This window comes from Cetorhinus maximus, chromosome 2 (assembly GCF_964194155.1).
Source record: "Cetorhinus maximus chromosome 2, sCetMax3.hap1.1, whole genome shotgun sequence".
Taxonomy (NCBI): domain Eukaryota; kingdom Metazoa; phylum Chordata; class Chondrichthyes; order Lamniformes; family Cetorhinidae; genus Cetorhinus; species Cetorhinus maximus.
In genome coordinates this window covers 73749739-73766168 of record NC_135880.1, presented here as the reverse complement: position 1 = coordinate 73766168, position 16430 = coordinate 73749739, and the positions used below count along the sequence as shown (strand labels likewise).

Here is a 16430-nt window from a genome sequence, read left to right as displayed (position 1 = left end):
CCACACTGTCGTTTTCAGTTTTCTCTCTCCCTCCTTTTTATGTTCCTTGCAAGTTCATTTGCATACTCTATTTTTCCTCTCTTAATCAATCTCTTGGTCCTCCTTTGCTGAATTCTACACTGCTCCCAGTCCTCAGGCTTGCTACTTTTTCCAGCAACTTTATATGACCCCTCTTTGGATCGAATACTATCATTAATTTATTTTGTTAGCCATGGTTGGGTTGCTTTTCCTTTTAGAATTTAAACAATAGATGCAGTTAAATGTTAAATGCAAAGTCTCATCCAGGGGCCTGAGCAGGGAGATAGAAGCTATCCACTGGCAGCAGCTGTCGGTAGTTAGTTAATTAAGGAAACTAGCTTGAACTGATTTTTCTGTACCTGGGCTTAGCTAGTCCCGTTGTTTCAGAACATATAAATTCAGTTATTCTCAATGTGACCTTGCACTGGAGTGTAATGTCAATGGAGTGCTGAGAGTTTGGTGAGTGGAGGGAGTTAGCTGAGGAGGGGGAGGGAGGTACTACTTTGCTTTTTCTAACTTTTTCACTCTAGAATTCAGTTCTTGCTCTACTACAGTGGAAGAAGCTAGCTGTTTGAGTATCTGATGAGCAGTTAAGCTCTTTTCTATTATTAAAGTTGAAAATAGTGCAGGAATTTGTGGTCAAATTAATAGAGTACAGAAAAGAAAATAAATAATTGAATAAAATAATTAATTAAAACATAAGGAGGGACAGGACATGTGATGTGTCATAGCTGCATCATAACTGGATACCATTGTGATCCAGGGCAAACGTGTCTGCATTAATTGTCTGCGGCTTGAGGAGCTTCGATTCAGAGTCATTGAGCTGGAGGCTGAGCTGCATACTCTGTGCATAAGGGAGGGGGATAGTTACCTGGATGCTTTATACCGGGTGGTGGTCACACCCCTTAGGATAGTGTCTTCTGATTTGGAAGGTGGTCAGGGACAGGAGGGTGTGACTGCAGCTGAGACAAGTAAGGGGATCCAGAGGGCAGGGGTGTCAGCATCTGCAGTTGTACAACAGGTTTGAGGTTCTTTTCAGCTTGTTTGTGTGAGAGTGGGTACTGCAGGTTGGGTGAGTTGACCGACCATGGCACTGTGGTAGAGGAAGCCATTTGGGGGAGGAAAAAGGATTGTAGTGGTAGTATGGGACAGTATAGCAAGGGGGATTGACACTGTTCTCTGTAGCTAAGAGCAAGAGTCCAGGTGGCTATGTTGCCTGCCCAGTGCTAGGGTTCAGATCATCTGCTTAGGGCTGGAGAGGAACTTGCAGTGGGAGGGGGAGGATCCAGTTGTTGTGGTCCATGTAGATACCAACAACATAGGCCGGATGAGGAAGGAGGTTCTTCATAGTCAATTTGAGAAGCTAGGCACCAAATTAAAAAGCACGACCTCGATGGTAATTTCTGGATTATTGCCTGAGTCATGTGCAAATTGGCATAGGGAAAATAAGGTTAGAGAAATGAATGCATGAATGAAAGACTGGCGTGGGAGAAATGGGTTCCAGTTCGTGGGACACTGGCACCACTACTGGGCAAAGTTGGGGCTATACCATTGGGACAGTCTGCACCTGAACCATGATGGGGCTGGTGTTTTAGTGAGCCATATAACTAGGGAAGTAGAGATGGTTTTAAGCTAAATAGTGGGGGCAAGAGATCAAATTTGGGAAGATGTGATAAACCAAAGAGTAGAAACAAGGTAGGAGAGAAACAGACCATGATGGGAAGGGACAGAAAGTACAAATCTAAGAGTAAATCAGCAGATAATGCTAGACATTGCAAAAGTAATAAAAGGATTAAGCTAAATGCTCTGTATTGGAATGCGCGTTGCAGTCGAAACAAAACAGTTGAACTGATAGCACAAATAGAAATAAATAAGTATGATCTGAAAGCCATCACAGAGACATGGCTACAGATGACGGAGATTGGGGCCTGAATATTGAATGTCACGTACCGTGACATTTAGAAAGGACAGGAAGCTCGGAAAAGGCGGAGGGGTGCTCTGTTAATTAATGATGGCATTAGTACATGAGAGAGGATGACCTAAGTTCAGGAAACCAGGATGTAGAAGCAGTTTGGGTAGAGTTGAGAAATGATAAAGGCAAGAAGTCACTTGTGGGGTGGTTTACAGGCCTCTGAACAGTAACCACGTGGTAGGGCAGAGTATGAAGGAATAGTTGATGGGAGCTTGTCAGAAAGGTGCCTTGGCATTCATGAGAGATTTTAACCCAGAAATGTACTGGCAAAATCAGATGGGCAAAGGTAGCATAGATGAGTTCATAGAATGTTTTTGGGATAGTTTCTTAGAACAGCACAATCTGGAGCTGACCAGAAAGCAGGCTACACAAGATCTGGTATCATGCAGTGAGAGAGGATTAATTGATATCGTCATAGTGAAACTCTTTCGAGTTACCAACAGTCACAGATTGCATCTCTTTCGAGTACAATCACAGTTCTTGGTTTCCAGGAATGGGACATGAACCCACAACCCTCTGATTCAAAGGCGAGGATGCTATGAACTGAGTGAAGGCACCCCTAGGTAGCAGTGATCATGATATGATTGAATTTGATATTCATTTTGAGGGAGAAACGAGTACATCCAAGATCAGTATTTTGAACTTAATGAGGGCAATTATGAGGGCATGAAAACAGAGCTAGCTAAAGTGAACTGGCAAATGAGGTTAAGGGTTAGGTCAATAGAGATGCAGTGGCAGACCTTTAAAGGGGTATTTCAGAATACACAGAATAGATACACTCCAATGAGAAAGAAAAATTCCATGGGAAAGCCCCACCCTCTGTGGTTAACTAACAAGTTCAGGACAGCATCAGATTTAAAGAAAAAGCATATAATTGCGCAAAAACGGGTGGCAGGTCAGAAGATTGGACAGAATATAATGAACAGCAAAGAATGACAAAAAGATTAATAAGGAGGGATAAGTTAGAGAGTACGAGAGGAAGTTAGCTAGAAATATAAAGGCGTTTAGTAGGAGTTTCTATAGGTATTTAAATAAGAAAATAGTTAAATTGAGTGTTAATCCTATAGAAAGTGAGAATGAGGAATTAATAATGGAAAGTAAGGAGACGGCAGATGAATTGAACAGGTATTTTGCATTGGTCTTTACCTACAGAGAATAAAAGCAACATCCCAGAAATAGCTGTAAATCAAGAAATGGAAGGAAGGGAGGAACTCAGAAATATTACAATCACCAGGGAAGTGGTATTGAGCAAATTGTTGGAGCTGTGGACTGATAAATATCTGGTACAGATGGACTTCACCCTATGGTCTTGAAAGAAGTGGCTTGTGAGATAGTTGATGCGTTGATTTTGATTTTCCAAAATTCCCAAGCTTCAGGGAAGGTTCCATTAGATTTGAAAAAGCGAATGTAACTCCTTTATTCAAAGAGGTAGGGAGACAGAAAGCAGGAAACTACAGGCTAGTTAGCTTAACATCTGTCATAGGGAAAATATTAGAAACTATTATTAAAGATGTTATAGCAGGACGCTTAGAAAAAATCAAGGCAATCAGGTAGAGCCAACTTGGTTTTGTGAAAGGGAAATCATGTTTAACCAATTTATTGGAGTTCTTTGAAGGAGCCACATGTGCTGTGGATGAAGGCGAACTGTTGGATGTAATGTACTTAGATTTCGAGAAGGCATTTGATAAAGTGCCACATCAAAGGTTATTGCGGAAAATAAAAGCTCATGGTGTAGGGGGTAACATTGGCATGGAGGGAAGATTGGTTAGTTAACAGGAAACAGAGTTGGCATAAATGGGTTTTTTTCTGGTTGGCAGGATGCAATGAGTGGTGTGCCAGGAATCAGTGCTGGGGCCTCAGCTTTTTACTCTTTATATGAATGGCTTGGATGAAGGGACCAAAGGTCTTGTTGCTAAATTTGCTGATGACACAAAGATGGGTAAGAAAATAATTTGTGTAGAGGATGTAAGGAGACTATGAAGGGATATAGATAGGTTAAGTGAGTGGGCAAAGATCTAGCAAATGGAGTATAATGTGGGGAAAATGTGAAATTGTCTATTTTGGCAGGAAGAATAAAAAAGAATCATATTATCTAAATAGTGAGAGATTGCAGAGCTCTGAGGTTCAGAGGGATCTGGGTATCCTCGTGGATGAGTCGCAAAAGGCTAGTATGCAGGTAAAGCAAGTAATTAGGAAAGCTAATAGAATGTTATTGTTTATTCCAAGGAGAATTGAAAACAAAAGCAGGGAGGTTATGCTTCAGTTTATGGGGCACTAGTGAGACCACATCTGGAGCACTGTGTACAATATTGATCTCCTTATTTAAGGAAGGATGTAGGTGTGTTAGAAACAGTTCAGAGAAAGTTTACTGGACTAATACCAGGAATGGGTTGGTTGTCTTATGAGGAAAGGCTGGACAGGTTAGGCTTATATCCACTAGAATTTAGAAGAGTAAGAGGAGACTTAATTGAAACCTTTAAGACCCTGAGGGGTCTTGACAGGGTGGATGTGGAGAGGATGTTGACTCTCGTGGGAGAACCTAGAGCTCAGGGTCACTGTTTAAAAATAATTTAAAACAGATAAATTTTTTAGCTCAGAGGGTCCTGAGTCTTTGGAACTCGCTTCCACTGCTTTTTGAGGAAGAGAGTCTTTGAATATTTTTCAGGCAGAGGTGGATAGGTTCTTGGAAAGCAAAGGGAAGAAAGATTATTGGGGGTTTTGCAGTTATGTAGAATGGAGGTTGTAATCAGGTGAGCCATGATATCATTGAATGGCGGAGCAGGCTTGAGCGGCTGAGTGGCCTATTCCTGCTCTTAATTTGTATGTTTGTATCCAGGTAGATAGAGCATTTCATCACATTGCTGACTTGTTTCTTGGAGATGGCGGCCAGGCTTTGGGAAGTCTGGAGGTCTGTTACCCACTGCAGAATTCTCAGTCTCTGACCTGCTCTTGTAGCCACAGTATTATGTGGCTAGTCCAGTTCAGTTTCTGGTCAATGGTAACTCCCAGGATGTTGATAGTGGGAGATTCAGTGATGGTAATGCCATTGAATGTCAAGGGAAGATGGTTGGATTCCCTCTTGTTGGAGATGGTCATTGCCTGGTACTTGTGTGGCACACGTTCCTTGCCACTTTCAGCTGAAGCCTGAATATTGTCCAGGGCTTGCTGCCTATGGGCACTGACTGCTTCAGTACCAAAGGAGTTATGAATGGTATTTAATTTTGTGCAATCACTTCTGACCTGAAGATGGAGGGAAGGTCGTTGATGAAGGAGAGCCATATTGTACTTAACTCTGTTTCTCTCTCCACAGATGCTGCCAGACCTGCTGAGTTTTTGCAGCACTTTGTTTTTATTTCAGATCTCCAACATCTGCAGCATTTTGCTTTTATTTTGGCAATAATCCATACGAGTCGAAAACTGTTGTGGTGAATTTGTTGGAATTATTTATTTGGACTATCAATTTATATTGATGTTTCAGTTGAAATCCTCCTCCTCCAAAAAGCAATTGAGGCCAGATCAATTGAAAATTTCTAAACTGACATTGATGAATCTTTGTTATATGTGTGTACCAAGAGATCTGGAACTATGGTGGTTAAATGGAGTTTAGGTACAGATTTGCTATGTTTTAATTGAATGGCTGACTAAAGAGGGGCAGGGCGGGGGGGAGGTGGCCGTGCAGTGCTAAATATCCCGCCCCTGTTTCTCTGTTCCTCCCGAATGCTCAGTCCCAAGTCCTAGGTTCTGAAAGTTGTTGTAAGCATGATTTTAAGCCTGCTGAAATTTTTTAATGTCTAATCAATCATTGAGTTAGTCATACTCTAGTGTCACTTGCTGAAAGCAAAACATAATTGGTCTTGATTTGTGAAAGTTTGTTGGTTTCTTAGCACTAAAGGCATATTTGAGGTATAAGTTAATGTTAAACCTGTCGTTTATAAAAGCAACACTGGAGGCCTCAAGACTTGGTTACTAAGCCTTACCTCTTATCTGATTATTGATCAATGTGGATCAGTAACATTTGGATTGAGAACTTGCTATGCTGTTAAAATTATCTTGATGAAGCTGTTCTTAACACTTGAGAGCCCCCTTGCTATTTTCATTGTTGCTAAGGTTTTTGATAGGCCCGAAGTTTGGGAAAATTTTGGAAACGAGCAAAGGGTGATTAATAAAAATAAGATAGAGAAAATAGCTTTAGAGTAAACTAGTAGGAAATATAGAAACAGACAGTAATAGCTTTTGGAAAGGAAGTGGGTAGCTAAATTAAATGTTGGTTCCTTACATGGTGAGACTGGGAAGAAATAATGGGAAACAAGGAAGTGGCTAGGATGTTGAACAACTATTTCGTAACTGGCTTTACGGGCAAAGGCATGAAAAGCATCTCAATAATATTAGAAGATCGGGGGGCAAAAGGGAGGGAGGAGCTTAATATCACCAGAGCAAAAGTACTAGGTAACCCAATGTGACTAAAGGCTAACTAGTTCCCTGGACGTGATTGCTTGCATTCTTGATTCAAAAAGAAGTGGCTACAAAGGTATTGGTTGTAATTTTCCAAAACTCAGAGAGAGTGTGAAGTGATGTCGATAGATACCTACAGGTATTTAAAAGGAAAAGAGTAAGTAAAGTGAGCATTGTTCCCCTAGAAAGTAAGTCTGGGGAATTAATAATGGAAAATGAGCACAGGGCGGATGAATTGAACAGGTTTTTTTTACATTTGTCTTCACTGTTCAGGATACACACAAACCTCCCAGAGGTAATTGTGAATCAAAAGGTGAAAAGGAGGGAGGAACTTAAAACAATTAGAATCACCAGGGAAATTGCACTCAGAAAATTATTAGAACTGAAAGCTGACAAGTCCCCAGGCCCTGATGGACTTCATCCTAGGGTCTTAAAAGAAGTGGCTGCTGAGGCAGTAGATGCATTGCTTTTAATTTTACAAAACTCCCTAGATCCTGGAAAAGTACCATCAGATTTGAAAATAGCAATGTAACTCCTGTATTCAAGAAAGGAGGGAGACAGAAAGCAGGGAAGTACAGGCCAGTTAGCGTAACATCTGTCATAGGGAAAATCTGTTATTAAGGATGTTATGTCAGGGCACTTAGAAAATCTCAATGCAATCAGGCAGAGCCAGCATGATTTTGTGTAAAGGAAATCATGTTTGACTTATGTATTAGAGTTCTTTTGAGGAAGTAACTAGCAGCACAGATAAAGAGGAACCTGTGGATGTGGTGTACTTGGATATCTAGAAGGCATTTGACAAGGTGCCACATCAAAGGTTACTACACAAAGTAAGAGCTCATGATGTAGGAGTCACATACGAGCACGGATAGAGGATTGGCTAGCGAACAGGAAGCAGAATAGTCATAAATGTATAATTTTTGGTTTGGAAAGATGGAATAAGTACAGTTCCACAGGGATCAGTGCTGGGCCTTTACTATTTACAACATACATCAATGGTTCGAATAAAGGGACCAAATATTGCTAAATTTGCTGATGACACAAAGATGGGTAGAATTGCCGGAGGTCACCGGTAACAGTTGTTGGCTTAGTACACAAAGGAGAAGAGTCAATTCTCTCTTAACTCTAAATTCGCTTTATTCACGTTGTTAAATCATCTACATATAGCTTATACGTCTGGTTAAATATAGACATGCAGTTTACAGCAGGTTATACAGTTTTATACCCAAAACTAGGATCTAAACGCACACCCACTAGGTTTCTCTGACACTCCCTGAGTGGTCACAGAATATAAAAGCTAATACCCGAAAAGGAGAGCTGATGCTGGCCAGGCATTCCGTTCTCTCTCTCTTGCGTCTCTATGTTGCTGACGTAGGTTCTTCTGCTTCTGCGATGGTTGGTCTCCGGAGTCTCGCTGCTCCATGCCCGAAATCCTTTCAGTCTTAAACTGAATCTCATCTCATCAAGTTGTGCGGTCTCTTTCCCGTTGGTTGAGGCCTGCTTGCCTGATCTGTGGCACATTCTCATTCACTCTGTTCCAAGACTTGCAGTATCACCTCGTTCTTCCTTTTCTAAATAAGGACTCATCACATTTCCTTTGTCTTCAAGAAACTCAGCTACTTTAAAACCGGTTCTAACCAGTTTGGACCCAGTGACTGGAGTCAGGTTTCAAAAGCTGCTCAGGCCAGTGACTGGACTCAGGTTACTTCAGGTCAAAAGTTGCTTTTGCCTGTGTCAGCAATTCAGCTGCAGCCTCTGGCCAACAGTAGGAAAGTCAGTTGTGAAGGGGACATAATCTATCTATATGCCTTTGTAGACCCCTTAAGTGTATTAGCAAAAATTTGGCAGATGGAGAATGATGTGGCAAAGTATGAGCTTGTCCATTTTGGCAGGAAGAATAAAAAACAACATATTATCTAAATGAAGAGAGATAGCAGAACTCTGAGGTACAGAGAATCTGCATGTCCTGGTACATGAATCACAAAAAGTTAGTATGCAGGTACAGCAAGTGGAATGGCATATGCAAGTAGGGATGTTTTGCTACAGTTGTACGGGGCATTGGTGAGTCCACACCTGGAGTACTGTATACAGTTTTGGTCTCCTTATTTAAGAAAGGACCTAATAGCATTTGAAGTAGTTGAGAGAAGGTTCACTCGACTGATTCCTCAAATGAGGGGATTATTTTATGAGCAAAGGTTGGAGGTTGGGCCTGCATTCATTGGAGGTTGAAGAATGAGAGGTGATTTTTACTGAAACATTTAAGATCCTGAGAGGTCTTGACTGAGTCGATGCCGAAAGGATATTTCACCTTGTTGGAGAGACCAGAACTAGAAGGACACAATTTTAAAATATGGATTTTCCCATTTAAGACAGAGATGAGGAGAATTTTTTTCTGAGGGTTGTGAGTCTGTGGAACTCCCTTCCCCAGAGAATGGTAGAGGTAGGATCATATCTACCTCTGTCTTAAAAATGTTCAAAGGGCATCGGAGTTAGATCAGATGGTGGCGTTGAGATCACAATCAGATCAGCCATCATCTATTGAATGGCAGGGTAGGCTTGAGGTCATAATTCCTATTTTAGTATAAAGATAGGGAGGTCTTGCTACAACTGTACAGGGCATTAATGAGACCACAGCTGCAATACTTCATACAGTTTTGGCCTCTTTTTTTAAGGAGAGTTATACTTGCACTGGAGGTAGTTCAGAAATGGCTCTCTAAGTTGATCCTGAAATGAGGGGTTTGACTTATGAGGAAAGGTTGAGGAGGCTGGGCCTTTACTCATTTAAGACAGAGATGAGCAGGAATTTCTTTTTTTGGAGTGAAACTTCGGAATTCTTTGCTCCAACAAGATTCTGGCCATTGCCCCTTGTCCCCCACTGTCAACATCCTGGAGATTACCGTTAACCAGAAACTGAACTGGACTAGCCATTTTTATTGTTCATTCATGGGATGTGGGTGTCACTGGCCAGGACAGCATTTATTTCCCATCCCTCGTTCAGAGGATATTTAAGAGTCAACCACATTGCTGTGGGTCTGGTGTCACATGTAGGCCAGATCAGGTAAGGATGGCAAATTTATTTCCCTTATTAGTGGGTATTAGAGAACCAGATGGATTTTTACATCATTAGACTTTTAATTCCAGATTTTTATTGAATTCAAATTCCACTATCTGCCATGATGGGATTCAAATCCGAGTCCCCAGATCATTACCCTAGGTTTCTGAATTATGAGTTTAGCAACAATACCACTACACCCCTTGAATACTGTGGCTACAGTCATAGGCCATAGACGAGGAACCCTGCGGCAAGTAGCTTATCAAAAGCCTGTCTGTAATCTACAAGGCACAAGTCAGGAGTGTGATGGAATACTCTCCACTTGCCTGGATGAGTGCAGGTCCAACAACACTGAAGAAGCTTGCCACCAACCAGGACAAAGCAGCCTGCTTGATTGGCATCCCATTGACAAGCATTCACTCCCTGCATCACTGACGCACAGTCGCAGCAGTGTGCACCGTGTACACGATGCACTGCAGAAACTCACCAAGGCTCCTTTGACAGCACCTTGCAAACCCACAACCACTACCATCTAGAAGGGCAAGGGCAGCAGATACATGGGAACACCACCACATGTAAGTACCCCTCCAAGTCACTCACCATCCTGATTTGGAACTATATTGCTGTTCCTTCACTATTGCTTGGTCAAAATCCTGGAGCTCCCTCCCGACGATACTGTGGGTGTAACTAAAGCACATGGACTGCAGCGGTTCAAGAAGGCAACTCATCATCACCACCTCGAGGGCAATTAGGGATGGGCAATAAATGCTGGCCCAACCCAAAGCAAAGCCCACATCCCTTGAACGAATAATAAAAAAAGCTTGAACCAAAGCTTGAACCATTGTATATATTCAAGTCTGAGATGGGCAGGGGAACTGTAGGAGAGTCAAGAGTTATGGGGAACAAGCAGATAAGTGGAGTTCAGGCCGAGATTAGATCAGCCATGATGGAGGAACAGTACCTCATCTTCCGACTAGGCACTCTGCAGCCTTCCGGTCTTAACATTGAGTTCAACAACTTCAGATCATGAACTCTCTCCTCCATCCCCACCCCCTTTCCGATCCTCCTTTTTCCAATAATTTATCATTTTTAAAATATATTTTTCTTTTCCCGCCTATTAATTTCGTTCTATTGTTTTATCTCCACCTTTTAGCCCATTTTGATTCTCCCCCCCACCCCACCCCCACTAGGGTCATCTGTCACTTGCTTGTCCTGCTTTCCACTCTTAATGTCACCATTAGCACAATCCTTAGATAATATCACCACCGTCAACACCCCTTTGTCCTTTTGTCGATGACATCTTTGGCAATCTCTTCTTTGCCTCCACCTATCACTGGCCCTCTATTCAGCTCCACATGTCCCACCCTCCTCAACCAGCTTATATTTCACCCTATTTCTACATTTCTTTAGTTTTGATGAAGAGTCATACGGATTCGAAACTTTATCTGTGTTCCTCTCCGCAGTTGGTGTCAGACCTGCTGAGTTTTTCCAGCTATTTTTATTTTTGTTTCAGATTTCCAGCACCCGCAGTATTTTGCTTTTATATCAGCCATGATCTTGTTGAATGATGGAATAGGCTCGAGAGACTGTATGGCCTACACCTACTCCTATTTTGCATGTTCTTTTGAGCCTACTTTACTGAGGTGCATTTCTAAATTGCATTCTAAATTCCTGTTAATCTTCACTCTTTTGAAGACAATAATATGTTAGTATAGCTCATTGTTTGAACTCAGTGTTATGTGGACAATGTATCTGTTCAAATTTCTGACTCGTCCTTTCTTTTGTGTTGTATGGTTGTAACCTGTCAGATAATGGACATTTTTTTAAAGTTAATAGTTGCAGTTATAGATCAGCAGCTATGAATGACTGATGAAATGAATCATTCACAAGTTGGCTTTTGTAAAGGTGACAACTGAATTTTAATTGGTTGTGCAAAATGGGAAAATGAAACTTGCCCTTCCATATTTGCATCCAGAAGAATTAATTGGGAGGCAAGTATAACTTCGTAAAAATGCAACCTTCACTGAGAGAGGAATAATCTGTAAGCAATTGCACCTAACTTAACAAACTATTTTTTAGGACAGCCCAAGAAGTGTTGCACGATTTCCCCAGACAGTTTGCAAAATACTTTGAGCAGTTGTTTTCTCTTCAAATGATGTAGCAACATTTATTTCACTTACAAATGGTATAGAATGTTACAAGTTGGATGTGGAGAGGATGTTTCTTCTTGTGGGAGAATCTAGGGGCCACTGTTTAAAAATAAGGAGTTGCCCATTTAAAGCAGAGATGAGGCAACATTTTTTCACTTGAGGGCCATGAGTCTTTAGAACTTTCTCCCTGAAAAGATGATGGAAGCTGAGTGTTTGAATATTTTTAAGGCAGAGCTGGATAGATTCTTGGTAAGCAAGTGGATGATAGGTTATCGGCGGTAGGTGGGATACAGATTTCAGGTTACTATCAGATCAGCCATGAGCTTGTTAAATGGTGGAGCAGGCTTGAGGCGCTGCTTGGCCTACTCCTGCCCCTCACTCGTAACATAAAATGAAAAATAGGCAAACTATTTATTGTAACAGTGCTCTATCTGAGCCCAGAACAAATTATTGAAACAGCCTTAGGTTGGAGGAAATTGGATACAAGTTTAGCATTTCCATTTATCCCAGGTCATTTGCTAAATTTGCAAATTTTGTCATTCTGAATATGACATTTCTGTTATACAGCTTGAAGTCAGACATTGTTTTCACCCATTTAGGAACTTTAGGAGTTCATGCATTTTTCTCCACTCCATTATCAAGTCCAGTAAGGTGCAAGTCATATGTAGGCAATAGATTGATACACTGTCTAAAACAAAAACAAAAATACCTGGAAAAACTCAGCAGGTCTGGCAGCATCTGTGGAGAGGAGCACAGTTAACGTTTCGAGTCCGAATGACCCTCCAACAGAACTAAGTAAAAATAGAATAGAGGTGAAATATAAGTTAGTTTAAGGGGGGGTGGGACAAGTAGAGCTGGATAGAGGGCCAGTGATAGGTGGAGATAACCGAAAGATGTCACAGACAAAAGGACAAAGAGGTGTTGAAGGCGGTGATATTATCTGAGGAATGTGCTAATTAAGGGTAGAAAGCAAGACAAGCAAGGTACAGATAGCCCTAGTGGGGGTGGGGTGGGGTGAAGGAATCAAAAAAGGCTAAAAGGTAGAGATAAAACAATGGATGGAAATACATTTAAAAATAATGGAAGTAGGTGGGAAAAGAAAAATCTTTATAAATTATTGGAAAAAAAAGGGGGGGAATTGGAAAGGGGGTGGGGATGGAGGAGAGAGTCCATGATACACTATCTAACTTAGTTAAATGACTAAATAGGTTGAAAATGTTAATAGGCTAGTCAGCAAAGTTGAAGATCATGGAATCAAAGGGAAAGTGGCAGTGTGGTTATGAAGTTGGCTGAGTGACAGGAAAGAATATTAATGATTGGTTGCTTTTGGACTGGACAAAGTATGCAGTGGGGTTGCCCAGGGGCCAGTACCAGGACCACTGCCTACTTGATATATTAATGATCTAGACTTGGGTATCGAGGGAACAATTTGAGAATTGGCAGATAACACAAAACTTGGAAGTATTGTGAACTAAGGAGGATAGTGATAGACATCAAGAGGACTGAGGACAGATGGCAGATTAAATTTAATGCAGACAAGTGTGAAGTGATGCACTTTGGTAAGAAGAACAAGAAGAAGCAATATAAAATAAAAAGTACAATTGTAAAGGGGGCACAGGAACAGAGCAAGTTGGGGTATATGTGCACAAATTGTTGAGAATAGCAGAGCAGATTGAGAAAGTGGCTGAAAAGGCAAACGGGATCCTGGGTTTTATAAATAGAGGCATGGAGTACAAATACAAGTAAGATTATGATAAATCTTTATAAAAGATAGGCTCAGCCTCAACTGAAGTATTGTGTGCAATTCTGGGTACCTCACCTTAGGAAGAACTTTGGAGAGGGTGAGGGCAAGATTTATACGGATGAGGGACGTGAATTAAATGAATAGATTGGAAAAGCTGGGGCTATAATTAAAAGAAGCAAAGGTTGTGAGGGGATTTGATGGAGGTGTTCAAAATTGAGGGGTCTGGACAGAGTGGATAGGGAGAAACTTTCCATTAGCTTAAGTGTCAAGAGCCAGAGGGCACCAATCTCAGGTGAATGGCAAAAGGAGCAATGGCATCATGATGAAAACCTTTTCATGCCATGAGTGTTTAATATCTGGAATCCAGTGCCTGAGAGTGTGGTAGATGTAGTTTCATTTGTGGCTTTCAAAAGGGAATTGCAAAAGTACTTGAAGGAGAAAACATTGTAGGGCTGTGGAACAAGGGTGGGGGAGTTTGATTTGCTGAGTTCTTGGTAGAACTTGCATGGACATGATGGGCTGAATGGCCGCCTTATGCATTGTAATCTTTCAATGATGCTCTGAAATTAGAAGTTCATATATTACTGATTATCTGGGCCTTTGTTGGAATCATACAGTCTTAAAGCACACATGGAGGCCATTCAGCCTGTCATGACTTTGCTGGCTGTCCAATTTGGTTCCGCACCCCAACTTCTTCCCGTCCTTGCAAGTACTTGAGCTTTGATTTCCCAGTTGCATAGGAGTGCTGTATTCTGCTTTTATTACCATCACCTCAGTTAATTTCTTTGTCATAGTTGAAGAACACATTTAAGAGCTGGAAACTTGTATGTTGTGATGAAAGTATAATAATTTTCATAATATTTTTCTGATTTATTGTGAAATACGTTTATGGGTGTGATTATAGTTGGGTCTGTCTGTGTGATTTAATTATATTTGGAGTCAAGTAGACTGCAAGTTTGAAATCATCAAAAGAAGCTTGGTGCTTGACATGCTAATGAGTGAACATGGATGCTGGCTTAGCATGTAAGGTGTGAAGGGAATTTGCATTTTTAGATAAATGAAGAGATTTGGATTTCAAAGGGATCTTAGCCTGTTTACAACTAGCCAGATAAGCAAGGCCGAGGAGTGTGTTTATTTTTCCTAAAGGTTACTGACAATATTGGCAATGTGAAAGCTTTTATATTATGAGGAAGATACAGTTTCAAAGACATATGGAACAATAGAATTTACATATTAAAGGGAGAGAAACATTAATAAAAGAGAATGAAGGGCTATGCGAGAGAAGGCCATGTAAGATCTAACAGGAGTGTATGAAATATCCTTAATGAAGCCTCTAGCATTTGTGCATAAGTCTGCTATGTAACGAAACTGAAGTTGGGGAAAAGCCATTTGGAATTCCACTGTCAAGTGGGTATTGTGTTAACTTGTTGGTTCTGTTTTAAATTTAAAATCTATTCTAGACTGTTGTCTTAAAGGAAGTGTAACTGGGGGTCAGGTTAATTAGGAATTTTAGGAGTTGTTATCGTAATAAGTAATAGTAGCCTTATGTATGTGTTTGAAATTTTTTATATTTTGTTAATATTTTAATTTAATTTTTTAAATCTCTAAAGGCCTTGGTGGACTTATTACTTCTGAATTCAGTGCACACATCTCGCAATAAATACTAATTGAAAAACCGTTGTGATAACGTGACCAAGTTTCCCTTGTGGATTTGGTCCACCTGGCACATATCATCTGCCACATCATAACAAATGTCTTGATTAGCTGATACCCTGATTTATTGATGATGAAGTAACTTGGGTTGTGTGTGCTGAATTGAGGTTGATTGAGGATCAGACGACATTCAAGGGAATAGGATGGGGGTCCTAACATAAAAAAATGTGCTTTTTAACAGAAATAGTTTTCTCTAATGACCTTTCAGTTAAAATCTAGGCAGATGTTTTCTAGCTCTCAACTCTAATTTAGATTGTACATTTTAATCCATCTGTAGGAACAACAATCCTGGGATTAATTGTTGTAGTTAGCCAGCACTGGGACTTGAGATTGAATCCAGTCCAGTTTCCTGGGATGAAAGTCTTTCCTAGCCACATATCAAATGAGTTTGAACATTTCTGAACCCAATTCTCCCTGGATGTCAGTCCACAGTGCAGAAAAGGCCAAAATCTGAAGCACCATCTGAGGGTGGCTAGCTTGGAAAAGTGCTAATTGTTGCATTCAAATAGCTTGATGGGCCAAAGTAGTGGAGGCCTTACTCTGAACACATTGCTCTGCCTGTGTTACACCTATTCTAGGGGTGTTTAATGTTGGCATTGGATGTCAAATGTCCTTTTTGTTCTGAGAAATATGATTTTATTACACGTATTACAAAATGCAACATACTAATACCTTCACAGTTGACAACAGAAGCTGTTGATGTACACCAGAGGTTTTATTAGGTTTTTTTGAGTGATCACTCCTGAAAGATGGTGTTTTCTTTCAGCCCTGCAAAGCAGGAAGTTCTGAGATGAAAATGGAGCAGATTGTGTTTGGTATGGTTTTGATGATTTGAAATTGATTGGATTAGTTTTTAAATGCATACATTTAAAAATAAGGCACTTGTGTTCTTGTTTCTTGACAGATCACCGATGATGTACTTAAGAGAATTGCGTCAAAGAATCGAAACACAATCCAAATTAATGTTTCCGATTGTCGAAGTATTTCTGATGCAGGAGTGAGTTCCATAGCATCGCAGAGCCCAGGACTGCAGAAATATATTGCATATCGATGCAAACAGCTCAGTGACATTTCTCTCATTGCAATTGCTTGCCATTGCCCTTTTCTGCAGAAAGTACATGTGGGAAACCAGGATAAGCTTACAGATGAATCCTTACAGCAGGTTTTCACTTAATTACTTGTTAATATTGTGTTTCAAGTTTTAATTCTACAGCTCTTTGAACTTCTTTGAAGCAGTATTTCCTGCGATCATATTTCAGTCATGGCCAGACATTTTAGAGCTGCAGTATTAGCAGAATGTGCTTGTAACATCTTAGCAGATTGATTAGA

The 16430-nt window shown here is 40.7% G+C and overlaps 1 protein-coding gene across 3 annotated transcripts in view; it reads left to right on the top strand.

The window, feature by feature from the left end:
- fbxl17 (F-box and leucine-rich repeat protein 17) overlaps positions 1-16430 on the top strand; it is an 832496-nt gene that overhangs the window by 34786 nt on the left and 781280 nt on the right. For all 3 annotated transcript variants that reach the window (XM_078566059.1, XM_078566053.1, XM_078566056.1), the window contains exon 5: positions 16006-16263. In XM_078566059.1, the coding sequence (XP_078422185.1) occupies positions 16006-16263 (258 nt within the window). The remainder of the gene's footprint in view (positions 1-16005; positions 16264-16430) is intronic.